The 26,591-nt window shown below is 36.8% G+C and overlaps 1 protein-coding gene across 8 annotated transcripts in view; it reads left to right on the forward strand.

The window, feature by feature from the left end:
• LOC126095726 (endophilin-A) overlaps positions 1-25,439 on the forward strand; it is a 536,080-nt gene extending 510,641 nt beyond the window's left edge. For all 8 annotated transcript variants that reach the window (XM_049910481.1, XM_049910480.1, XM_049910484.1 and 5 more), the window contains 2 exons: positions 15,869-15,984; positions 19,039-25,439. In XM_049910481.1, coding sequence (XP_049766438.1) covers positions 15,869-15,984; positions 19,039-19,158 — 236 coding nt within the window. In that variant the 3' untranslated portion in view covers positions 19,159-25,439. The remainder of the gene's footprint in view (positions 1-15,868; positions 15,985-19,038) is intronic.
• The last annotated feature ends 1,152 nt before the right edge of the window (positions 25,440-26,591 follow it).

Raw genomic sequence — 26,591 nt, forward strand, 5'->3', positions numbered from 1 at the left:
GAGTGTCAGAAGTAACGGTGCTACAGAGGAAGGAAGAGCCCGTAACCAAGAAAGTAATCATATGAACACCACATAATATCTTAGACAGCCTCATGTGTGGAGCTTAGAGGTCAGTACTTGCCCAAAATTATTTTGGATACCAAAGAAGTGATTTTCTGTCTGATTGGTGGGCCTCTGGGTCATGTTCCTGGCTGGAAGTATGGTTACCCCTTGATTTGCTTGTTTAAACTCAAAGTACAGCAATGCAAACTGGTGAAGGCCTTCTGTTCTGGTTAATGGGGGGATGTATGTAAAATTTGTTATAAATTTTGAATTTTTTTTCTTTCCACCAGATAGTTCTGTAGCCTATTACAAGTCTCGTTGCCAATTTTCAGAGTGTAATTCATGTTACAAATTGTGTAAAAACCATCTTGTTTCAGTGTGCAGTGCCACGCCCCTTTTGTACACAACTCTGTCCTTATATGCAATATTTTATTATTTCTTACAATATTTTATTATTTCTTGCAGTCAGAGAACACTTTTGTAGACTACAGAAGGCTGTGAGCCCATTTATGAAGCGATTAATTACATTTTGTTAGAGAAATGCAAACATGGTGGAACACATGGTGGAACACAGATGCAGAGCATGCAGGTTTGCATCACTAGTCCCAGGTGTCATTTACCTATTGTGGACACATGTGATGATTCATTTACCTATTATGGACATATGTAATGATCTGCTGAGAGTGGGTAATAGGAACATTCTGCCCTTTCAAACCCTGGGAGTTATCAGGAGGCAGGTATCTTGCTGAATCCCCTAACAGGCTAAGAACTTCAGAAGCCTCTGTGTCATTTTGGATATAGAAGGTGAGACCAGTGGACTGATTTCTGATGTATGTGGACTGAGATTAACATGGATAGTTGTGGCCAGGTGGGTCCGACAGACTCTCATGACCTGTCTAGAGCAGTGTATGAGTGTATGTTGCATGAACACATTTGACTTACTGTACATACAATTTGGTTCATTTAACATAGGGCACTAGCTTAGTGGCACTGCATCTGCATAGTTTTCCATGAGTCCCATCTTACAGGTTGCCAAACCTGATGGTGGGTAGCTAAAGATGTTGCTCCTCAGGGAGCCATATAATGGTGGAGATTCAGCAATTGTTAGTTCGTATAAAATAGTTTTATTTTCATTTGCAATGTTGAACAACTTTTACTCCTATTGCTGAGTTTGTTGTTTAAATGATCTGAGGTGGCCAGTCTTACAGCAAGAATGATTATCACTGCTATATGCTGAAATATTAGTGAAACAGAAACCTAAAAGATAATTGTGATAAAATTGTAGTATATTGGTAATGAAGAATTTTATTATTCACGCTATATTCACCTATTGCTGATCTTGATCAATCTGGGGTCTCATTTTCAGTGTAGCGCAGCTGCTACTTGGCTTTTGTTAAGGTGAAGTTGAGCATACTCTCACATAAAGCTCTCATGGCACTTAAGAAAAACATCTTTCATCTTTATTAATATAACCCTTTGTGTGTTTCAATCATTAGAAAATAATTGTTGACTAAAAGTTCATATAAATTAAATGAAGTTAAGACTAAAACTGTTTTGTTCATAAATCTATGAAGAATGCCACCCCACACACTACTTTAACTCTTACATGCTGATGTATCCTCTTGTAGCAGACTGGGGCCTTTTTTTTAAAAGGATAATATTTATGTTCTCCCCCCACCCCACCCCCACATCACTTCTCCGAACCCACTTCACCTAAATAAAAAAGACATCCTGTTAAAACACAGTTTTTTCTTATTGTACTTTCCTGTGTGATATCTTGTGCTAAAGTCCTCTAAATGGTAGTTATTTGACATCAGTGCTTATATTACTACACTTACTATTTGGGTCCTCCCTCACAGTATCAAATCCTCAGAACTTTATAGGCAGTAACTTGCTGTACAAGATGTCAATTTTTTGTGGTATTATTCTCCTTTCTTTATTTGTTCTCTCCTTACTTGTCTTCCATTTTCATGTTAATTCTTCTGCTTTTCCCCTCCCATAACATTTTTTCTCTACTTAATTCTCCCACTCTCCATCTTTGTGACTCATTTCATATATTTTCTCAACTCTGACTCAGCTTTTCCTATTAGCATGACTCCTAAGTTCTCAGGATTTCAAATGTCATCTGCTACCCCACAACCCATCTTGCCCTTCCATCTTGTCCAGTAAGTCTCACTTGGGTCTTCCTGATTAGTTTTCTTGTATCTTCCAGATTTGTTTGGAATTTAATGTGCTACTGTTACTGAGACAATTAATTAAAAAAATGAGAGACTCATAGATAAATATGTTGAAAGGTAGGAGGAATATTGGTCTGCGGGTTATTTTTTTGTTCATTCACAATCCATATATATTTTCTCAACAACATTTGTCAGGGCAACTAATCAAGAACATGGTTTCCTTTTTGTTATTCGTCTTTTTCTTTCTCTTATCAACTGTGACGTGCAGTTTATTCTATGTCTTTTATTCTGATATATATCTAACTAATTGCTTTCAGGTCTTCATGTAATTATTACTTTTTCAAATTCATTGTACTTAAACTGGTCTTAATATGAAAGTTCTGGTTGAAAGTTAAAAAATGGTTGGAGAACAGGCAACCACTTACTATGTGGAAGATACATTAGTGGTGAACAGACACAAATAAGATACAGAGGTTATTTTACGTGCCTATTGTTAAATTTTTCATCAAAGCATTACTCACACTTTTTCCTCTGTCTGACATTATATGATGACATTCTGTATAGCAGGTGGTTATCTGTCCTTGTTGTTGTTTTGGTCTTCAGAGCAAAGACTAGTTTGATGCTGCTGTACATGTTAATGTCTCATGTGGAAACCTCTTCATCATTGCATAACTACTGCAACCTATGAGGGCATGCTAAAAAGTAATGCCTCCAAATTTTTTACGTGAAAACTCTTTAAAGTTTTTTAAATAAAACAAAGGTGATTAACATTCAACATCTTTAATCTTCATTTCTACATATTTGCAGCTCTCTGACACAAGACCTGTGAATTGTAGCATCTAACATGGTGGGTGTAACATAACTATGTCAATGTGTGAGAAATAGCATGCATTTATAAAGTTTTGAATTTAAAGAGTTTGTCCACATGTGGAGCACCGTCTCCTTCATGATGACAATGCCAGCCCACACATGAGTGCTGCAGCATTTGAAATAATCTGACGCCTTGGGTTCACTGTCATTGCTCATCCTCCATACAGTCCTAACTTGGCCCCATTTGATTTTCATCTGTTTTCAAAATTTAAAGAACATGTTCGAGGACTTCACTTGGATAGTGATGAAGCCGTACAAGGAGAGGTGAAATTGTAGCTCTGTCAACAAAGTGAAACATTCTAGAGTGATGGTATCAACAAAGTGGCCTCTTATGGGAGAAGGTGTTTATTGCCAGGGTGTCTATGTTTAGAAATAAATAAAACACTGGAAAATCCAGGATGAAATAATGACAGTATTATGCAAAGTATGGATTGCTACTCACCATGTAAGGGAGATGTTGAACTGCAGACAGGCATGACAGAAAGGCTGCTAAATACTGAGGCCAGATTGCGAGCGACCATGCATGATGGGAGAAGCAGTCTGGGTGATGGAGGTAAGGTGGAGGTTGGTATGGGGAGGGAGAATGGGGTAGATGTGAGGGACAGTAAAATGGTGCTTGTGGGGATGTACAGGGACATGGTGGGGAGAGGGTAGGGCAGCGTATATAGACATGAAGAATGAAGATGTAGAATATTATTTTTTGTTTTATTTAATAAGGTTTAAAACTACTAACATTAAAAATTTAGAGGAATTACTTTCCAGCACTCCCTTGTAGATCAGTTTGAAACTGTTTACTGTAGTCAAGCCATGGTCTACCTCTGCCGTTTTTACCCCCCTACATAACCCTAAAATAAACTAAACTCTGTCATTAGGCCCATGATTGCACAATGCCTAGTGACCACTGTATTGTCCTCTGCCATATGGCATCATTCAGATATGCTGTGAGTGGGCATGTAGTATGCACGCTGCTGTCCTCACCAGTTGCCTTTTATGACCTTGGAGCTGCTACTTCGCATTGCAGTCCTCCCACTAAGGAAACATCCTTGCCAGTACTGGTACTGAACCTGGGTCCTCTGCAGGACAGTCAGAAGTGCTGACCACTCAGCTAAGGAGGTGGACTCCATACACTTCCCTCCATTACCAAACTGACAATTCCTTGATGCCTCAGGAAGTGACCTGTTGACTGATCACTTTTCTCCCAGGTAGTATTCAGAACCTCCTCATTAGTTATTAGATTTAAGCATGTCATCTTCAACATTATCTTCTAAATTATTTTCATTCCACAAGGAGCTTTCTTTAGCGTATTTACAATCTTCAGCATTCTTTTGCAGCACTCAGTCTTCTATTCTCTTTCATGTCTGTACTGTTTATTGTCCTCGTTTTGCTTCTGTACAAGGCTACCAAGACAAATACCTTTGGGAAAGACTCCTAAACATGGTTAAATTTGTATATAGTGTTACAGATTTCTCTTTTTCAGAAACACTTTTCTTGCTAGTGCTTTTATTCCTCAGTACCTTACTAAGTTATCTAGCTGCTCAAATAACAAAACTCAAATTGTAGCATTTTATCATGTAATTCTCTCAACATCGCCTGAATTTATCTGACTGTCTTTAATTACTCTTGTTGTGCCTTTATTGCTATTCATTTTCTAACCTCCTTTCAAGACTGTTTAACTGATCTTCCTAGACCTTTGCCATCTGTCACAGAATTACAATACCATCTGCGGACCTCAAAGTTTTTATTCCTTATTTTTGAAGTTAAATTTCCATTCCAGATTTCTGCTTGGTAAGCCTTGTCTTTATGCCTATTTGATCATTTGCTGACCTTACTATTTCATGCCTCAAAGCTACTAATTTGTCTTATATTGTATGCCATTCCAATGTTTCAATCAGTTGTTGCCTGATGAACCCTTTGAAGCTATCAACAGTCACTGGCTCTTCCAGTGTATCAAGGTCCACTCCTTAATTTTCTACTTTTCTGCTATTTATTTAGTTCTGACTTGCCCAATAAATTTGGGCAGAGTCCATGTCTGCTCCTGGAAAAGATTTTCAGTTTAAAATCTGATTTACAAAACTGTCATACAATTACATAATCTATCAGAAACATTCTGATGTCTCCAGATCTCTTCCATGCATACAGCCTACTTTCATGATTCTTCAAGTAACTATCAGCAATGATTAAATTGTACTTTCTGCAGAATTCCTCCTGGTGGCTAGCTCTTTCATTCCCTTACCACTGTCCATGTTCTCCTACAATCTTTCCTCTTCTCCACACCATCGAATTCAAGTTCCCCATCAAATTTAAATTTCTGTCTCCCTAAATAATATGAATAATTTCTTTTATCTCCTCAAAAATTCTTGCACTCTCTTCTCCATCCACAGAGCATGAAGACATATGAATTTTTACTACTTTAAAGGTAGTTGGGTTGGCCTTGTGTCCATCTTGACTACAATAATGTGTTCACTATATTGCTCATAGTAATAGTATGGTATTCTGCCTTACGGCAGCTCTTGTCATGGGTTAAGCCTCTTCCACTTTTGTCTGTCATATTGTTCATAGTAATTTACCGGAATTCCTATTTCTTATATTCGTTATTAGAAGTATTTCCTCATTCCCTCTATTTGATCTGTCCTTATTGCAGTTTTTAATGTCAGTATCATAAGTTCTCTAATGTCTATCTGCTTTCTTTTCTTTTTTTTTTTTTTTTTAATCTCTCTAGTCAGCTAAATGTGTTAATGTTCAAGACTTTTATCCACAATTATTATTTTGATATGGTGGCTTATACAGTGTTTAACATTCATACCTGGAATTTTGGCATTTAATTTATAGTTAGACGATGTTATTGGCACAGAACTGACTCAGTAGTTACTCAGATAAGTTGGTAATTTTTATTCTTGGTGACTGAAATGCACAGTAATATATTATGAAACTTTACTTTGAAGACAGTAGAGCTAATAGATAACGTTTGAAAACAAAAGCGTATGGCCATCATATTGTAAACATGAATTTTTGCACATTAATTTATCACCTGCATGCAATGATGAATGTCATTTTGGTGTTTGAGGTAAAATAAAACAGTATTTGTAGATCTGGCCAGTGCACTACAGCCAATACTAAGGGGAATCACATCTTTTTGAGCTAAGACATTAAAAAGGATTTAATCATGGCATACCTTCTGTTATCAACATTACCAATAAACATTTAATGAAGTGTATATGAGGAAGAGATGACATCATTGTTAATTGGTCATTTGCCCATTGCCTCTTAAATTCAGCAACTGAGTGCTTGTTCCAAGGCTCTTGTCATGTCTTAATCTAATCTATTTTACTGCTGCCTCTTGTCGAACTCTTGGTGGCATTCTGTATTTCCACTTGGGAAACTTCTTTGCAATATTTTTTTAAATATTATTCTTGCTCATTTAAGAATCTGTTTGTTCACACCTGTTTGTTTTCCATTCTTCTAGTAGTTTCCCACCTTTTCCTCACCAATGATGGGCATCTTTACTCATCATTTCTTCCTCATTCTATCATATCGTTCCATTAATCATACTACATCATGCCCTAGGACTTCTTGTAAAACAAAAACAGAATAGTGATCTCTGTTCTTGCAATCACTGAACGTTAGACACTTCGTCTGCTGCCACATTGTTCACCTGATATGTTAGATAGCTGGCTCTTGTCCACTACACTTAGTTCTGTTTGTGTCTTAATAACAAAGTGCCAGTGATTGCAGACTAGAACAATCTGTGGCTTTCAGCAGTAACTACAATATAACCTTGAATACCTGACTCTAAGAAATTACAAGTATACAAACCCTTAAAAAAGGTCATTAAAAGTGTATATAATTTTGTAGGTAATGAATGTGTAACTAATGATAAATTTGCTGTCGGTTGTTATTGACTTTTTGTGTAGTGCACCTAGTGATTGATATTAGAATATTAACACTGTCTTTGTTTCTCAGTTTTGCAAGTAACATCGTGTAATTATATCATGTAAAGTTCTTCTGGCCATGTTTGTTCTATTTACACGTAATGAAGTTAATATTCTGCTAAAAGGAAAGTGTGTCGTAATGATTGACCTTTTCATACATGGGAAGAGAATGCTGCATTATACCATATTTACCTCATTATAAGGTGAGGTTTTTTTTTTCTCAAATTCATCATTCGAAAAATACGAGGTTGTCTTATATTTGCAGATTAAACTATTGCTGCTGAACTCAGCATTTTCACATTGTCTAAAAGATTACAATAGGGGTCATCTTATGTTAACAGATAAAGCTTTGGCAATTAAGATTGTGTACAAATTTTGCTTTTAATGATCCCAAAGGGTAGGGCATATCAAACAATACTAGTGTTTGAATAGGCTTGAGATTTCCTGAGAGGTGATATGCCGAAGCGCTTGATACAGTATTGACCTTGCTTGAACAGTCTTGTTGATCCGTGGCACTAGTGCAAAGGATACACAAGAAACTAAGACCTAGCCACTACAAAAATCTAATGGTCTGGTTGGAAATTGACAAGTTCGTGAAACACAGGAGGAAATAACATTAAATTCTATCAACTTACAAACTTTCATTGTATTTGAACAGGTTTGCAGTAAAAGTTGCCATTCATGTATGGACACCGTATACATACATTTTGCAGCTGCAGCTTTTTAAGTAAAGATAACATTCAGAGGCAAAAATCGTATCCTTCAGAAACCATAACTTGAATCTGAACCCAAGTCAGTATCTTATTTGATTATGAGGAAGTAATGACTTTCCAAGTGGATTGCAAATGAGAAATATGGTCACTGTACACAAGTTAGAATAAAGGAGAAAATCGTTCAGTTTTTAATCAGGTTTGAAAATTAATCCAAAATGAAATGTCTAACAAATGAAATAAATCATATTAAATGGACTGTAATTGTTTTCACGAGAATAAATTACAGCCGAAATACCTGTTTTGGAGATAGTATGAACCTTCCAAACTTTACAGAAGTGGGACGAGCAAAAGTTCTAAAATTGAACTGAATAGTGGTTGTGATCTTTTATTTATGTATTAGTTATTATTGTTATTTATGACATGTGCCATAGAAGATATTGCCGTCCATATTTCACTGTTGCTCAAGTACAGCACTACGGAAAATTGGAGGGGTAACAGTGACCCAAAATCTGCCAGGAAGTTTCATATCAGTGCACACTCCGCTGCAGAGTGAAATTCTCATTCTGGAAACATCCCCCAGGCTGTGGCTAAGCCATGTCTCCGCTGTATCCTTTCTTTCAGGAGTGCTAGTTCTGCAAGGTTAGCAGGAGAGCTTCTGTAAAGTTTGGAAGGTAGGAGACGAGATACTGGCAGAAGTAAAGCTGTGAGTACCGGGCGTGAGTCGTGCTTCAGTAGCTCAGATGGTAGAGCACTTGCCCGCGAAAGGCAAAGGTCCCGAGTTCGAGTCTCAGTCGGGCACACAGTTTTAATCTGCCAGGAAGTTTCATATCAGCGCACACTCCGCTGCAGAGTGAAATTCTCATTCTGGATACAGTGACCCAGTTTGGCTGAGAAGTACAATGAGTGTGGGGAGGGGAGTGTTGAGCAGGCAGAAATTTCGTTGTACTTTGGCTTTTTATGAACATTTACCATGTGTAAACTGCAGTTTTCCTGGATCCATTTGTACTCAGAATTGAACTGTCTTTAAAATTGGACAAATACTCAACATTACATAGATTTCTGCAGGAGATGCTGAAAGTCTAGAAGGAGACCAGTGGTGTACTTACATACTTCGTGCAGCAATGTTGTTGACGCTTACTGCGAAGTATGATGGAATTTGATTGGTGGTGTGTCACCTGCTGGTTCTACACAGCCAATGAGAGAGCAGTGGGCCGATGATATGTTTCGAAGAAAGAGATGTAATATTCTCACATCACTATAGAAATGAAATCCACTATGTGTTCAGGAAAGAGGGGGGGGGGGGGGGAGGGGGGGGTCCTGTGTTCTCAGGTTCTGCCATAACCACAACTTCAGAATTTGCAACATATTAGGAATAAACGCTAACTATTTGTGACAACAGAGATGTACATTTCACAGCTGTCCTGTTAGGAGGATGATGATGACTCAAAATGGTGATACCACAGACAACAGGCTAAGTAAACAAAAAAGGCAGTGAAGATAAAAATAAATGTAAATCATTTGTTTTATTTCTCCCTGTATCATCTAAATGTAGGCAGTCAATAAATGACATAAATTTAAAATGAATGTGATGATAACTTTTTAAACAGATCCCTTACCTCAATAAAAGTTTGTAATTTTTATGAGTCAGAATATGTTAAAAAGTAGATTTTTCTCAACGAGACACTTAAAAAAAGGAGGTCGTCTTATATTCAGGGCTGCCTTATACACGGGTAAATACAGTATTTAAAAAAGCCTCTGTATGAGGATATATTACTACTCACCAAGTGGAGAAGATGTTCAGCAGCAAATAGCAACTAGGAAAAGTCAAACAGCACCTTAGCTTTAAGCCAAAATCCATCATCAAAAACGTAACAAACCCACAAAACTTGCATACATACCACCATTTCCACTTCCTGTGCTGCTGTCAAGTGGACAAATATGGTCTCCGCTATGGTTGATACTGGGAAGAAGGGTGCAGTAGGGAGAGGGGCAACTACTGGGTTTGGGGCTACAAATGATTGTACAGCTGTTGAAACTGATGAAATGCTTGATGGGAAATGGATAGCCCCAATACTTTAAGGCACAAAATGAGAGACAAGTGTGTGCTGAAGAATAAAGTAAAGCAGTAGTTGGAGTGTTAAGAGTGAACCCCAAGGGATAAACAAAGTATGGTATAGGTTAATTAGAACTGGAAAATAATAACATGAGTAGCAAGCCGGTGGGATTGGAGAGGGAGATGGGAGGGAGGCAGTGTGTGTGGATGATGTGGAAACAGGAGTAGTTGGCAGGGGTTATTGGAGACCGAGGCTAGAAGAGGGTAGGGGGTGTTATAGAAATGAAGAATAAGTTCAAGGAGACTCCTTGCCTATGTAGTTAAGGAAGGTTGGGATTAGGAAAAAGACTCTAGATAGCCTATTTCCGTGGTAATGTAGTTCACTTATTATTATGGGCTACTTTGCAATCTGTATATTTTCTAGTAGACCAAATTTTCTGAACCATATTGCTCTCCAGTATATTCCTCATTACTGACCCCCCCACCCACCCACCCCCTGCCTCCCAAATACTCACTCCATTTCACACATCATTACACCCAACCCACTTTCCTTGCTCCAGTTACTTTCCTGCTTTATGATAGTTAACTTGTTTCTTCCTTTGCTTACCACTTTCACTCACTTTGTATCCTCAACCTTCTCCTGTCTTTCATCTTAGAATTTTTGCTATGGTCCCATACATTAACCGTAATACCATCTCACCGTACATGCTTATGCTTTTCACACTTGTGTGATCTTTTCCAGCCATATACACTGCTGCTCCTGCTCTTTATCCATCTACATCTACACCCGCATGTATACTCTGCAAGCCACCTTGCAATGTGGGGTGGAGGTTTCTTTGTGTACCATGTTACTCCCCCTCTTTCCTGTTCCAGTTGCAAATAGTTCATGGAAAGAACAATTGCCGGTAAGCCTCCTTGTGGGCTCCAATCTCTCTAATTTTACCTTAATGGGCTTTTCACAAGACATATGTTGGAGGAAGAAATACATTTGTTGACTCTTCTAGGAATGTACACTCTCAGAACTTTTACAATAAATCACTGTGATGCTAGAATGCCTCTCTTGCAGTGTCTGCAACTGGAGTTGGTTGATCATATCTGTAATGCTTTTGTGCTTACTAAATGAACCTGTAAAGAAATGTTTCACTTATCTTTGGATCTTCTCTGTTTCCTCTCAGTCCTATCTGGTATGTATCCCATACTGATGAGCAGTATTCAAGCACTGGTTGAACAATTGTTTTGTAAGCTACTTCCTTTGTTGATGGACTAAATTTCCTGAAGAATCTTCCAATGAATCTGAGTGTGGCATCTGCCTCACACAATTAACTTTATGTGACTGTTCCACTGCAAATTGTTCCATAACCATACTACTAGGTAACTTATGGAAGTAACTGTTCTGCGATTGTGTAACTGTACAATGAAGGGTCTTTCTGTCTGTGTATTTATGGTACATTACATTTGTTTTTGCTGAGGGTCAGTTATCACTCCCTACACATAATGTCGACCCTCCGCAGGTCTTCCTGTATTATGCTACAGTTTTCTTCCATCCACAAGTTCCTGCAAACCACTTTGTGCCCAAATCAGGCTGCAACACTGTGAAGATAAGCAGCAATATGCACAGAGCTCAGTGTGTTTGTTAGCGGTCTGAGAAAGTACTTTGTCTGAAATCTCACCAGCTAATGTGTCGGTCCACTACTTAATGCCTCCCCTGGTGAGTAGTGGTCTACACCCATATCGAAAGTTAAAGAATCAGGAAAATTGGTAGATCGAAGTGACCCCGAAGACTTCTTTTAAAGTAGAATAGTCCTGTTTGTGCAGGGAAGGTGTACTCCTTATTCTGAATAAGCACATGATTCAAGGTAACTAAAAGCATTCATTAGACCCATGCTATCTATCATGTTTTCTATTTCACAGTAAGCAGCATGTAGTGCCTGGCAACATCTTCAATAGAAAGATGCATTGTGAATCCTGTTTTGCAGGGTGGAATTACTAGGCACACAGATTAATCAAACAATGGAAACTCCAGGTAGGAATATCAACTTTGTAGGAAAAGATAAATTGCTATTTACCATAAAGAAGACACGTCAAGTTGCAGACAGGCTTTGTCAGTAGAGAGAGAGAGAGAGAGAGAGAGAGAGAGAGAGAGAGAGAGAGAGAGATATTGAGATTGGCATTTCAGGGTTTTGTTGACTGTTCAGCGACACAGGACATGTCTGTTTTAGGCCATTACTAGGTCAACAAATGAGATTGTACTCCAGATGATGATAAATATGTCGTAGCATTAAGTGTGTAATGAAATCCAATGGTGTGTACAAGATATTAGTCTTCAGTGATTTCCTCAGGAGTTACAGCTTTCCAACAAACTGTGTTTAAGAAGTTCAGAGCAGTTGATTTGTAGGCTACAAATCTGGCAGTTTGTATTCTGCTCATGGCAGTGAACACTAGTGTTCCTTTTTTTGGAGTCAACAAATTGGCAGGACCAAGCATGAATGAAGCAATGTGCTCTTCACACAGGAATTATACTTCAGTTTTCAGTTGTCTGAAGGCAAAGTTGCCATCAGTGCAGTCATAGGATCACTTTAGAATAATACCAGCTTGGTGGAAATGGGTTCCTGGAGTGGGAGATGTCATGTTGGATGGGCAAACTGAGCTTTACATTTTAGTTGGACATAAGAGAAATACAATAAATGCTAAGAAGTACAGAGACAAGGCACAGCAATGGTAAGAGCGACTTTTCAGGCATTAGAATAGTTGGTTCAGTCATCTGTGTTGAGCTCATCTGGCAGGTGAAGATAGTTTCTGGAAGTGAAGATATCCTCCACATGGATTAGTTATTGAGATATCAGAATCCTTTAGAGCTTGTTTGGGAGAAACTAGCACAATGAATGTAAGTACAACAGCTGCCACCAAGTACTCTTTCAGACGGCTGCATAGCTCTTTTTCAAAAACGAGATCGTTTGGTAGAGCTCTTGAACCACCTTAAATAGAAATGCCATGTCACAATGAAGCTATGTGGCAGCTAGGTGTTACCATATTCCCATTATTACTTGCCTGCTGTCATAGAAGAGATTTTCTGGTTTTTAAAAGTGTATCTTCAGTTTCAAAACTTTTATAATGACTTGTTTGAGATGCTATTATATGTCAAATGTCTTGTGATTAAGCACTATTCTGTTCCATGAACCTTCTGATATACTGTTTAGGAAATAATCTACCATTTTTGGAATACTACAGTATTACAGTTCATCAGTTAATCATGACTCTACAAGTCTGCAGCTTGTGGTCTAGGGGCTAGTGTTTCTGCCTCTGGATCACGGTGTCCCGGGTTCGATTCCCGCCTGGGTTTGGTATTTTCTCTGCCCGGGGACTGTGCATTTGTGTTGTCCTCATCATTTCATAATCATCATCATCATCATCATCATCATCATTTGTGAGAGTGACTACATTGGATTGTGGAAAGAAAATGGACTGTGTAAAAATTGGTACTTTGTACGGGCACTGCTGACTGTGCAGTTGAGCGCCCCACAAACCAAACATCATCATGACTCTACAAGGACATTACTTTTAACACCGCTGTTAAGTGGCGCAAAACCAAGAAAAGAGGTCCAGTGCAGTGCAGTGCTGCTGGTGTGGACCTAAAACAGCGCCACTCTGCGCAACAAAAAATAAGTTACACTCAGTGTCAGTACAGTTCATCAAAGGAAACAGTTCGTTCATCAGCCCTCTGCTTGTCGGCTTTCTCGTTTTCCTCACTACTGACGCATGTCAGCACATAATGGAACATTGTTGCGCATCTACCAACACTCTGCTGCAATGTGCGCAGTGAAAGAGGTGGGTATTGTTCCATTGTACAATGGTTTTACTTGGCGAGGTCATTATTTTCTGCCAGTTTCAGTTGTTTAATAGCACTTTAAGAGATACAGTAACATGATGTCGAACATATGGTATTTGTCATTCACACTTGACAAAAATATTAATGTAATCAAGGCGAGTGAGAAAGGCAGACTACCTGTGTGAAAAATTATGTTGTGTTTCAAGTGCGGTAAAACACAAATTTATAAGACTTTAGGAAACAAGGGTAAGATTCAGGATGAATGGATGAAAGGGTATGGGCAGATGAAAAGAAAGGCAAAGAAGACCGGAAACGAAGAAATTAATGAAATAATGTGGGAATGGTTCGTACGTGTGCAGGCAAAAAACTTAACTTTATCTGGACCCTTGTTGCAGAGTGAGTCCCTGAAAGTCGCTAAAGAGCTTGGAATTAATGGAGTTTAAGGCATCTACAGGATGTCTGGACAGTTTCAAAGCTAGGCACAACAACGCATGAAATGAAGTGTGTGGGGAGGCTAAGTGTGTGCAGCAAAGTGTAGCAGCAGGATGGAAGACAATAATGTACATCTGAATTGTGAATTATGACCCAAAAGGTGTGTTCAATGCCAATGAAATGGGACTGCCTTTATCATACGCTGCCTCAAAATCACTATCAGTTCAAGGTGAAAAGTGCCCTGGGTGGAGGAGTGTTCAAGGAAAGACTCGCTGTAATGCTGTGAGGGAACATGTTAGATGAAATGGACAAGCCACTGGTGATTGGAAAGGTGGAAAAACCACGTTGTTTCAAAAACGTAGACGTCAGTAAGCTTCAAGGCACATGGCGAAGCAATATAAAGGTGCTGATGGTGAGTGGTCTTATGGAAGAATGGCTGGGCTCTTTCAATGCCAAAATGAAAAAAAGGAAGTCGCCAAGTTCTCCTTTTCCTAGACAATGCAACCTGCCACCCGAAAGTAATGTTATCAAACGTGAAATTGACTTGGTTCCCTCCAGGTTCATCCAGTCTCTCACAACCCAAGGACCAGGGGGTATTTACATATTCAAGTGTTATTATAGGTGATTACCGATGCAATCTCTTATTCTTAGTGTTGAAGAAGCCGAAAGTGCATTTGCTCTTGCATGGTCAGTTTCCGTCATGGATGCAGTAAATTGGATTGGTTTGGCAGTAAAGGAAATAAAACCTGAAACTGTCACCAAGTACTTCAACAAAGTGGGGTTTGGGGGTGAGAAACAAGATGCTTTGGTGGCCATCAAAGTTCAAGAAAATGTTGCAGCAATTGCTGAATTAATGAAAATGCGAAACATTTCATGTAGTGCAGATGATTATATTTGAAGTGATGACTTTTTGTAATTCACTCCACTTTCACTTCATCAACAGATTTAATAGAAATCCGCAACACAGAGGATGATGAAGAAGAAACAAAGGAAGAAGAAGAGGAGCAAAATGATCTCCCTAGAAAAATTAATATGTCTGAAGAAGCCATTGCATGCGTAAATGATGTAATGCAATTTGCAGCACACAAAAATTTTCCCAACTTGGAACTATTATATTGTGCAAAAAATTGTATAGAAAAAACAATTTTGTATAGGACATACCCTCGTTGATATGTGGCAAAAAAAGTGAAATGTAAAGCAAATAAATATGGGAATAATATGTATGTACATACAATAATAAATGAATTTACAGTTCGAGTAAAAACATAGAAATGCAATGTTGTTTACCAATTATAGTCCAGTGTTCTGTTCTCCAGTGTACAGTAAATGAAAATCTACTGTGCTGGAGTGAAGTGACATAATTACAGTATGTGCATAATCAAAAATTTGTACTGTTCTTTTGTGCACGATACCTGACAAATTTTAGGCAGCTCAGTGTGGAAAATTATTTTAGTTCCAGGCGATTCTGTTTTGAGCTAGTTTTACTGTACCTACATCTAGACACATGCAAGCTACTGCTGTGATGAGATGTATATTCAAGTCTGAATACTGATGATTACTTGCAAGAGACACTACATCTTTCCTTTCGTAGAATAGCAATTACTTCTAGTTTTAATTGCCTATAGCACTTCTTTCAGTGCCTTGATCTCTTTGGTAAGTTAAAAAATGGAATTTATTATTTACACTTCATCAATAACAAACATTTTAGGATGTTAGTAAATTATGTCTTGCTACAATATGCCATTCATTTTTAATATTATGGTTATTGCTGTATCAATTCTTATAAAATATGTTTGGTTGTTAATATTTAAAATGCCATGTTTCAGCATCTCCTCTTCCATCTCCTATGCGTTCTCCTGCACGGTCTGCCGTACCAAAAATGCCATGCTGCACTGCACTGTACGATTTTGAGCCAGAGAACCCAGGAGAGCTAGGTTTTAAGGTAAATTAATGCCATTAGTCTCTGTGTCTGTATGTTTAAGATGCGTTTGATGGAGCACTTTGAATTTGTTGCTGAAAATGTGAGGATCACAGACTGAACACTATATTCCTTTGCAGATACTATCATGTAAATTATTATTCTTCTAATCAACTGCGTTCCTTCCATACGCCGGGAATGTGTCGTCGAAAATAGGCCGATTACTGAAGAAAAATAAAATCAAGGTTATCTTTCGTCCACCAGCTAAGAACCGGGCCCTGGTTGGATCCGTTAAAGACGATTTACAACTGAAGAAGGCAGGCGTCTACAAAATTCCCTGTGAATGTGGCGCTGCATATATTGGCCAGACGACAAGAACTGTCCATGAACGATGTATAGAACATGAAAGATACACCCGTCTGCGGCAACCGTCAAAATCGGCAGTAGCAGAGCACTGTATTTCTTTGGGACATTCAATGGAATACAATGTAACAAAAATTTTATCCCCGGTTTCCGGTTTTTGGGATTCCGTAATCAAGGAATCAGTGGAAATACGTCTTGCCAATAATCTTATAAATCGTGACAACGGCTTTCAGCTGGATAAAAATTGGAATCCTGTTATTAAAATTATACAATCACAGCGGAGTCGACAGTGTCATTCGATACTCAATGACTAGATGAACCTTTATTTCCACCACCGAGGGCAGCACGTACAACTCGGGCGCGAGATTCGGCATAAATACCGCGACTGCACCTGGGCTCTTCAGTAGTTGTGTACTCACCTGATGATGGCCGGACGTCTCTGGGCCGAAATATCGTGGCAGAATGTCGACGGGATCCGGCTGCATACCCGAAAATATTAGAAGAAGAAATACGCCGGGAAAATTTCAGAAGTCACATTAAATTATTATTATCTTTAAATTGGTTTCTTGAAGTCTTAGGGGGCGTTTCAGTCTGGAAGGGGAAGAATTTGGGACTTCATCTCAAAAGTCTGTTCACCTAAGAGTCAAGGCCAGTGAAGTCTAGTCTCGACATTGTCATGTGTGATCTTGCAACAGTGTGTTCTCATGTGGAAGTCTCCAAACCACATTCAGTTGATAGTGTTTGTAGTTGCTAGTGGAGGCACCCAATCTGAGTTTGCAAAAGAGAACCTATAAGGGCAATGGTGATTGAAGCTGTTTATTCAGAAATTTGTTAAAGTAAAACTAATTTCTGCTTGGGACTCTGGAGGGCTCATTTAAATGTGACAGATTGAAGCTGTACAAATATTTCGAAAATTTTTGTTATTGATGCAGCGTGAAGTGTAGCTTATTGTAAAATATAAAAGTCCAGGAAACTTAATACAGGACACCAAAATGGAAATATGTATTTCAGTGTGTGTAACTGAGTGATGGTCTCACTGATGTTCTCTGTAACAGGTAAGGTTACACCAGCCACTTTTCCAGTATTGAGCTTAGTAGACTCTCCATATTTTTAATCTCTCTCTCTCTCTCTCTCTCTCTCTCTCTCTCTTTCTAAATTTTTAATTGCAAATGTGGTTCAGTTTGCTAAATCATATTAAATTTATGGTCACTCTCAGTATTTAAATACGGTGTTAATAGGTCAAGCACATCAGTGTGAAAGTATATTGGAGCGCCATCCTGTTGAGAAATGATATCATCGCTGGCATCTTGCAATTTCAGGATAAGTGGTAGCAGAAGCATGTCCAGGTTAGAAAGCACGCAGATTGTTGCCTATGGAAAGGAGGGGGGGTTCACACACTTTTTGCCTTGACAAAGCACAACATATATTAACCTTTGCAGATCCACAGACATGTTCAGTTCTCTGTGGGGATTCTCTGCTCCCCATATCCACATGATATTCTAATTTATTGCACAGTTCAGGTGAAAGGTAACCTCATCACTGAAAATCACCCTGCAGGTAAAATAGTCCTTCATTTCTGAAAACATTTATTGCCATGTGAAATGGCTTGGAACAGCTGAATTCAACATGGTTCAGTTTTCAGGCATTTTTCCAGCATTCTCCAAACAATTGGTTGCAGAATTCCTAGCTTATGATTTGAACGAGATAATACTGAATGAGGAATGTTTCCCTGATCCATTCAACTTCTCCTCAGATGTTGATGCCCACCCACTCCTTCTGCCATTACAAAGACATCCTGTTTCCTTAAACATCTGTACCCACAAATAACTGGATTGTCTGGCAGGTGGAGCTTTTTGGAATGTGGTCCCGAATTTCTCACACACTATGGTTGCAGGCTGTCTCTTGCACAGAACTTCATCACACAGAATGCCTTCTCCGCCAGTCTGGCAGCCATGTTGCCGGAGATCATTGTAACAAACATTTTTTTCAGTCACTGAACAATCCTGTACATGGCATTAAAATCCGATAACATGAGTCTAAAGAAGAAAGCAGTTGAGGAATTTTGTTTTGGTTTTGATTGTGAAATGTTACTCTTGAAGCACAGTCAGTAGTCAGCAAGCTTATTGATAGCCCAATAATCGTAGCATCTCTCTTTGTCTCCTACATATCTTTGTGAAAGTACCCATTTTGCTCCTCACAGTAATCCTCAATCCTCACAGTTTTCAGAAAAGCAAGTGTAATGCAAGCTGAAGAAGTAGACCTTATTGGCATTATTTTAAACAAACAAGACAGTGCAACAATATCTATTTTAAGCACATGTCTGTGATTATGATTATTCCTCATAATTTTGACTTTGTCAATGAATTTCAAAACTTAAATTGTTTACAAAGTTACGTTTTAGGAGCTGTTGGAGGCTTGAACAGCTAGTAGTCTATATGTGTTATTAATGGTGATAAGTCTGATATTAAATCTATTGTTAGAATTAAAAAGAAATATCTAGTTTTAGTTGTGAATGAAGTAAATTTCTGTTTTGTGTAAGTACTATATATATATTTCTTCCATGAAAGTTTTGTGTATTACTGAAATGTATGTTCTTATCATCTTCACTTTATTCTTTATATTTTTGAATGGGAACTTTGAGCTGTAGAAATGTTATTTTTTTAAGCTATGTTTTTACAGATCTGCTAACAGTTATTTTGTGTATTTCACTTTCAGGAAGGAGAAACAATAACACTAACAAACAAAATTGATGAGAACTGGTATGAAGGCACCGTCAATGGCCGAACTGGATATTTCCCTGTAACTTACGTACAGGTTGTTGTCCCTCTGCCGTGAACTGTCTCTTGTATTAAACTACAATTTGCAGCTGTTACTACTGTTCTCATATTGACATGTGTGTTGTTTCCATCCAGATACTTGGTAATTGTTAGTAAGCTCTTCAGTTATACAATTTTATGAACGATACTGCATGCTGATTCATAAAACCAATTTATTTGGATTGAAATGTTCCAAGGAATAAGCAGATTTTTTTATGTGAAATCAGAAAATAATACTCTTAGGTAAGACTGTTGGAAACTGTCATGTATTATGTACTTTCACTATTTGATTGCTCTGTTGGTGTTTTGTTAATTACGAAATTGTTTGTGAAGGCTGTACCCACTTTGAGTAATTTACTTGATTGCTAGGTGGGGTGCGGCCATTAACAGAGCTAATACCCAGTATTGGTTCTGTCAGTCTGATTAAGAGTCTGTTGATTCATGACTGCATTCAAACAGTGCAGGGACAATAATTATTGCTGAAAGTTCTTGTCAGTGTTGATTCTCTTGTAGAATATAAATTAAGCACTAATGTTATTACTTGTACTCTACCTTCGCTGTCTATAAACTGATAAATATGAGCAATTTAGGAAAAGTAGTTCTTTTATTTCTTGGAGCATTCAGCATTACGAAGTAATTTTCGAAAAAGTACTTCTTTGTTTATAACCCTTGTACAAGTATTTTCTCATAGTCATTTCTTTTTCAAAAAGGAAAAGAACCATGGTTGTTACAGAGGTAATATTACACCATACTTCATGAAACCATTTCATAATGGGAAGAGAGAAGGGTTGTAGATAGTCCTTGCAACAATGAAAACTAAAAATATTTATGAGATTTGTGTTATTAATCTCATATGTCTGCTAGTTTTAAAGGATGCATTCCAACACAAAACATGGTCAAACTCATTGTCATGTGATTTAATTTCGTTTAGTACAATGCTCACTTAAGTGTGAGTACAATAAGATTAGTATGCATGACACAACATGAATTGAGGTACACAGATTATTATATAACTTGTGATATGACTGTTACATCTGTATTGTTTTGTGTTTGTATTACAAGTAGTTAATAAACATACCATTTCACTGCAATTTCTCATGGAACACATTAAAAATGAAAAAGTCTGCATTTCCTTAAGTAATGTGTAAGTAAAAACTGCTGAATAAATAAAAACATAAAATAAATATAATGAATTTAGAGATGGACTATAAATATAAAATTATATGTAGGAGCATGCTGCATCATGTAAATGATATATTGTTATTCTTAAAACGATGTCTAGTATTCTGTACATTTAACATAGTACTTAAACAGGATATTTAAAAAAAATACTGCAAATTTTGTTCAGCTTTCAACAAGGTTTGTGATAGTGGAGAAAAATAGTGTGGTAGAAACTGTATCAGCTGTCCCTTTTACATTGCATATTGATGCATTCACAAAATAATTAAAAACTTTTTGTTCATATTATATGAATCATTTCTCCTTTCCTTCTTAGACAATACTATTATTACTTGGTGAGAACTTCTAGTAGAACAATAAAGCTTCAAATGAAGGTAATGTGCCACTCATTTAGCAGATGAGTTTGTTGGTGAAAAATAAAATATTCATTCTTTTCTCATTGCATGCATTAATGGAAACAGCAACTTAATTCTTTCCTGGTACTTCATTTGCTAAATGAATGGCTCAGCTTTTATTGGATGCTGTCATTCTTTTGAAGGGGCCTTCTGCAGGTATGGTAAACTAAATGATTGTTCTTAGACAGTAGAAAATTGGAAAAAAGTTGAATAAAACACAGCTACAGAGGAAAGAAAATACTTCAGTACTCCTTGAGAATGAAAGCAGAGTTTAAGAAGCCTCATATGGGAAACTTGGTCCAGGCATTCCAGGATCATCTGTGATATTGACCTATTCAAATATAGATGATTCTTAAGATTTATTAGATGTTCATATTGTCTCAGAGGGGTATTTCAAATGATCAGATTCATTTAAAAGAACAGTAAGTAATCAAAATGTTAATATCGCCTTCATACTGCTTCTTTATTATTTTCATTTTAAATTTTTTAATTATTTTCTCTATCTAGGAAATTGCACTCATGCTCTGTAGTTAGTAGAAGATTTGACTGTGGAATCTAGTCAGTCATGAAAGCATCACAAATGTATGAGGGATTGCTAACATTAATTGCTTTTACAAATAACATTTTTTTATGATTTTAATGATGGATGATATTCATACCCCTTTCTAGTCATCTGTTGTGGTTTAAAATCAGAATAATAAACTATAATGCTTGAAACCAACAAGTTTCTAGTTTTTTTTTCTGAATTTTAAACATAGATTGGTGGCCATGTTAAGACAGCATTAAAAATCACTGTAAATGCTTTCCTTTTAAATAATCAGTGAACAATGTGATTGATCATGCGTTATGTGAATGCAATTCTATTTTTGTACATGCCAAAGTATATTTTGAAAAGTTTAAGTCCCAAAGATAAGTTTTTCCTGCAACTGAACATTGAAGAAAAAATGTTGGATTGTAAGCTCTCAGATAGGCAGCACATTGGTAATATGGTCTTTCAATGTAAATTTTAATTGCAGTATTTTTTAAAATAATTTTTTTTTTCAAAATTTCAATTCAGATCACAAGGTGGACGGAATTTCAGAAAGTGTCCCGGTGGGTTATTAATGATTTGAATAATTTTCTGCAGTAATCATAGGGAAGGTTGATTAGTTTTATTTTTTTTATCTTATTGTGCCACAAATATAGTGAAACTGAATTTGTTATGTATGTGTAGTGTACAACCTATATTTGATTGTCTATAGACTGCTTAATCTATTAAGAAGTGATATTTATGTTTTACACATTGGATGAAGTCTATGTCACCTGCATTTAAATAAAGTTTGCAGTGTGCTACATAATAATGACATGCAACATTACTCAGTTGATTGAGGTTACACAGTGCAGATTAACAGAACTTCTTAATTATTTGTTTTGCAGTGCAACACATCTAGTAACATAGTGATTTCTTTATATAGGAAAATGTTCAAAAGAGAGAATTTTTTCCACTTCATTCATACATTGAACTGAAAGGGAAACAGTTACATTATCTAACTTAAAAAAGGTTTTAAGATTTTGTTTAAGAACAACTGAGCTGGAACTTATTTCTTATTCGTGCTCTTTTGACTAAGTAACTTAATCCAAGAACAGTTTTCAAATTGAAATTGGAAGCAATAACTCAGTATTGTTGTTAACTTTCTGTTCTTTCGTTTCTTAATTTACACTAAGCCTCCTAAGAAATTCTCTGCCTGTGCCTATGCCTGTGCTGCAGTAGTATACATTGCCTAAAGAACCAGGAAAATGAAAGATGATTAGAATATCAAACCTTCCAAAGCAATGTATTTTCAAACCTTACTTATTTTGAACTTTGAATGGAGATATGTTGCTTCTAAATACTTCAGTATTGTGGCAAGATATATGCTTGTTTCCTGTTGGAATTTTTTTTTCATTGCTGTGTGTTGTAATTCAATAGTTATTGAGAAATATTTTGAAATTCTTAGTCTTTCCTCCTACTTTCTCTAACATAGTTGAATAACTTGTGGGTGGCATCATTTAATGAAATGTTCTTAATGTTTGGAACAAAAACCATCACTTGACAGGGATGTCATTGTATGCATGTGAGTCCTCTGAAAAGAGCCAAGTAGTTATATGCTCCTGTACTTCAGGATATGCTGAAGAAATGGATTGCACTTGTGTTCTAGACTTGTGTATCTTGACAATATTGGGGAGAGCAGACAATATATTTTGAGAAAACCCTGTTCTTGATATTGTGAAGGCCATTATTTTTCATGTATAAATACATACAGTAATATTTTTTATCAGTGTTGTTTCATCTAGTGCTTTAGCATATGTCCTCTTGTAGCAAACAATTTGATAAAATATTAGATTATTAGATGCAATACTGCACAATTTCATAAATACAACTGTTAATTTAAATCCATAATTGAGAATTTAGAAACTGTAGAATATCAGTGTTTCTGTACAAATATTTACTGAACTTAATCAGGAGAGATGATAAATTAGACATAGAATTATTAACACAAAAATGGAACCATGTTGTTCAGTGTATATTATGTCACATAAACTCATATGGAAGGCAGCTGTAAAGCTTCCTACCAGTTAAGTTTTAAGCAAACAGATATTATTGTAATAGAACTGATCAATGAACTGAAAATGTAATGTGGATAGAGAATATTTACTCACCAAGCAGCATTATGTAAAACTATGGAGAAAGGTATAAAATATCTAGCTTTTAAACCAATGACTGCTGCTTTTAGTATAAGAGAGGAATGTGTTGAATGAAAAAGACTGGTAAGGCTTAAGAACACTGGAAAAGTCACTAGAACCTTGAGTCAAGGAAGACTTACAGTGCATTTCCATTTCTTACCATTTGGTGAGGAAATTTGCCCTATCCATATTATCGATATTGCTTTAAGGAACTTTGTTACAAGTACACATTTAATTACCTAGTTTCAGTATGCAGTTTGTCCTTATGGTTGACATTTCTCTTACAAAGAAATAAATAATCTTGTAGTCATATTTATTTACACTTGATTACATCAGTAAAGAAAAGCTTCTCAGTGAGCATCTTCAAACATTTACATAAGTGCAACTGTGTGTGTTCTCTAATGGCTCATAGTATTCTTATAGTAGCTATCCTGTCAGAGACAGTTCATTTCCTGAATGCATTCTTCCTATCTCACAGAAAGATAATGACATAAGCAATAAGTGTTCTTGAGATTTCATGTGTTAAACTTACTCTGTGAATCATCTCCTTATGAAATTCTTGTTGTTTGTCTGTACTGATGGATGTTCAAATAATGTATACCACTGATGACTATATGTTTCAGCAATTATTACGCTAGAGGACTGTGTAAAGTCCTTGCATTTTCTTGCAGTCTAGCAGCTTATGAATCTAGCTATTTTTGAGTGTTGAACATTTTGGAGTGTGTCTTTGTGTATGTTAATGTGAGTACACGACTGAGTTGTTGAGAGATTGTGTTTGTCTAATGTTCAGTGTTTAAGGAATTTGTATCCCATAGTGGCATATGAAATATTATGCATTTATGTTGATATGTTTTGGGAGTTGTCTACTGTAAACATTCCATGTATATCTGTGGCATGTTAAAGAACTTCAGATGTACTATGAAACATAATATTCAAGACTCGACTATAATCTTTTCTGAGTGTTGGTATATGGCATCTTTTTACTCACTTATATAATTTTTGTGTGATTGAAATTCTTTGTTCCAGCAGATTTTTTAAACATGTGAATGAACACACAAAATTATGAGTTTGTGATCACTTGCATGCCATTGCTTTCATCTTGGTTCCGTGACCCTTTACTGCGGGTAATATAAAATAGGTTGCACAAGTTAGATTTGTGTGCTATGTAAGTATACATGAAATTACTCACTATATGGACTGTTATTGAAGTTGAGATGTAAATGTTACAAGTATTGTATTATGTTTCTCTTGATACAGCTTTCTGGTTTTGAAGTGCATATCAGTCAAATGTGTCTGACATTCAGTCCTTTCAAATTCAGCAACAGTATTAAAAAGAAACAAATTATTATAAATATGGAACATGCAAGTGTTATATAAATATATCATTGTTGACCCATTTTGAAATATTTAGAATGTGATGTTCTTGCTGAAATTTAAGATTGATAATTATTTATTTTTTTCTAAATATGCATATACACTACATAGTTATAATAGCAGTTCATTGTTACAGTGATGAAACTGACACTAGCAATGTTGCAAAATTTTTTTACATAGTTATAAAGTACATTTGTCATGAATTAAAATTTACTTTACAGTGAAAAACTAAATGGGTGCTGCTGTGCTAGTACCACATAAGGTACCATTTGAAATTACACTTTGACATCCATTGCTATTATTGATTTAGTTTTGACACAACCAATTACTTAATTGTGTTGTTACATATAATGCTGAGTTATTGTGCCATCTTGTGTATTGGTATGAATGTATATAATTTTTGTATACAGAAAATGTCATTACGAAATATTTTAAGTGTGATGGTTAAAGTGTGGTCTGTATTACATGATAAAATTTGAAATGTAAGAATAATGTATATCTGTATCTGTGTGTTTGTTTTACCTCTAATTAATATGCATCATGTATTGCTGAACATCTACCTATCCCCTCAGCTACTTGTATGTATTGGAAAGCATTGTAAGTGTGTGAAATGAAAGAAAACTAGAACAAATACAAAATCTGAGATGAGAACAAATGACTGTGGTTTTATTGGTCCAGTAAGTTTCCTTCTGTACATCTATGTACTTGTAACATAATACACATTACGTATACAATCTAAATAATATATACGTATAATATCTTACACACAATAACTTGCACAGCATACACATAATGATACATAATGCACAATAATTTACAATACATAATCTTTTACAATACATAGCATTACCAGTCTGTAATGATTTACAATACCAGAGTTTAAAAAGTAAAAATTTTTGAAGTAATATCTCTGAGTGTGCAAGGGGCATTCAAAAACAAACGAGTCGAAGGCATAATTACAGAAACCAGTACCAGTATGTTAGAAGTATTTACCCTGGCTGTTGAGACACTTGTCCCAGTTGACACAAGGTGGTGAATGGCTGTCCCATAAAATTCCCAGGGCTGTGATGTTAACCAGTTCCGCACGTACAGCTGGACGTCGTCATCCGAGGTGAATCGTTTCCCCCTCAGAGCCTTTTTAAGGGGACCAAAAAAAGTGGGGTAATCACAGGGAGAGAGGTCTGGACTGTATGGAGGGTGGCAGAAAACCTCTCTTTTCAATTTCTGCAGGAGTGCCGCGACTGTGTTGGCCACGACTGTGTTGTCGTGGAGCAGAATGAGCCCACGGATGAGACTGCCCGGTCGTTTTAATTTGATCGCTTGGTGAAGGATGGTCAAGGTTTGCGAGTAATGTTGGGCACTCACTGTTTTCGTGAGCTGCAGGAAGTGAATCAGAAGGGGGCCATCTTGGCTCTTCTGTTGATGTCTCCATGTCACTATTTGCAATGTGACTGGCAGCGTAGGACAATTGATGCATGCTGCTGTTAGCTCTGTATAGTTATGTGATGTGCACGTGTGCCCTGTAGCGACGGGATGTGAACTTCCACACAGTGGTCGGAACCACACCTCGTTACCCATGCCACAATATTACCCTCCTGCCATCGGTTTGCGCATTCGAGACTTTGGCTCATTTCTTTTTGAATGCCCCTTATACATGAGTGATTCTCATTTTGATTTTCTTTCTAATGCTAGTTTCTCATACTGTGCTTTATGTATTATTATTTCTCACTGTCTGATGTACTCAGCCACACTATAGAATTCCTCTTCTATTAGAAATTCTTTTTGGGGTTGCAGCGAAATT

This window comes from Schistocerca cancellata, chromosome 8, assembly GCF_023864275.1.
Source record: "Schistocerca cancellata isolate TAMUIC-IGC-003103 chromosome 8, iqSchCanc2.1, whole genome shotgun sequence".
In the NCBI taxonomy this organism is placed as follows: domain Eukaryota; kingdom Metazoa; phylum Arthropoda; class Insecta; order Orthoptera; family Acrididae; genus Schistocerca; species Schistocerca cancellata.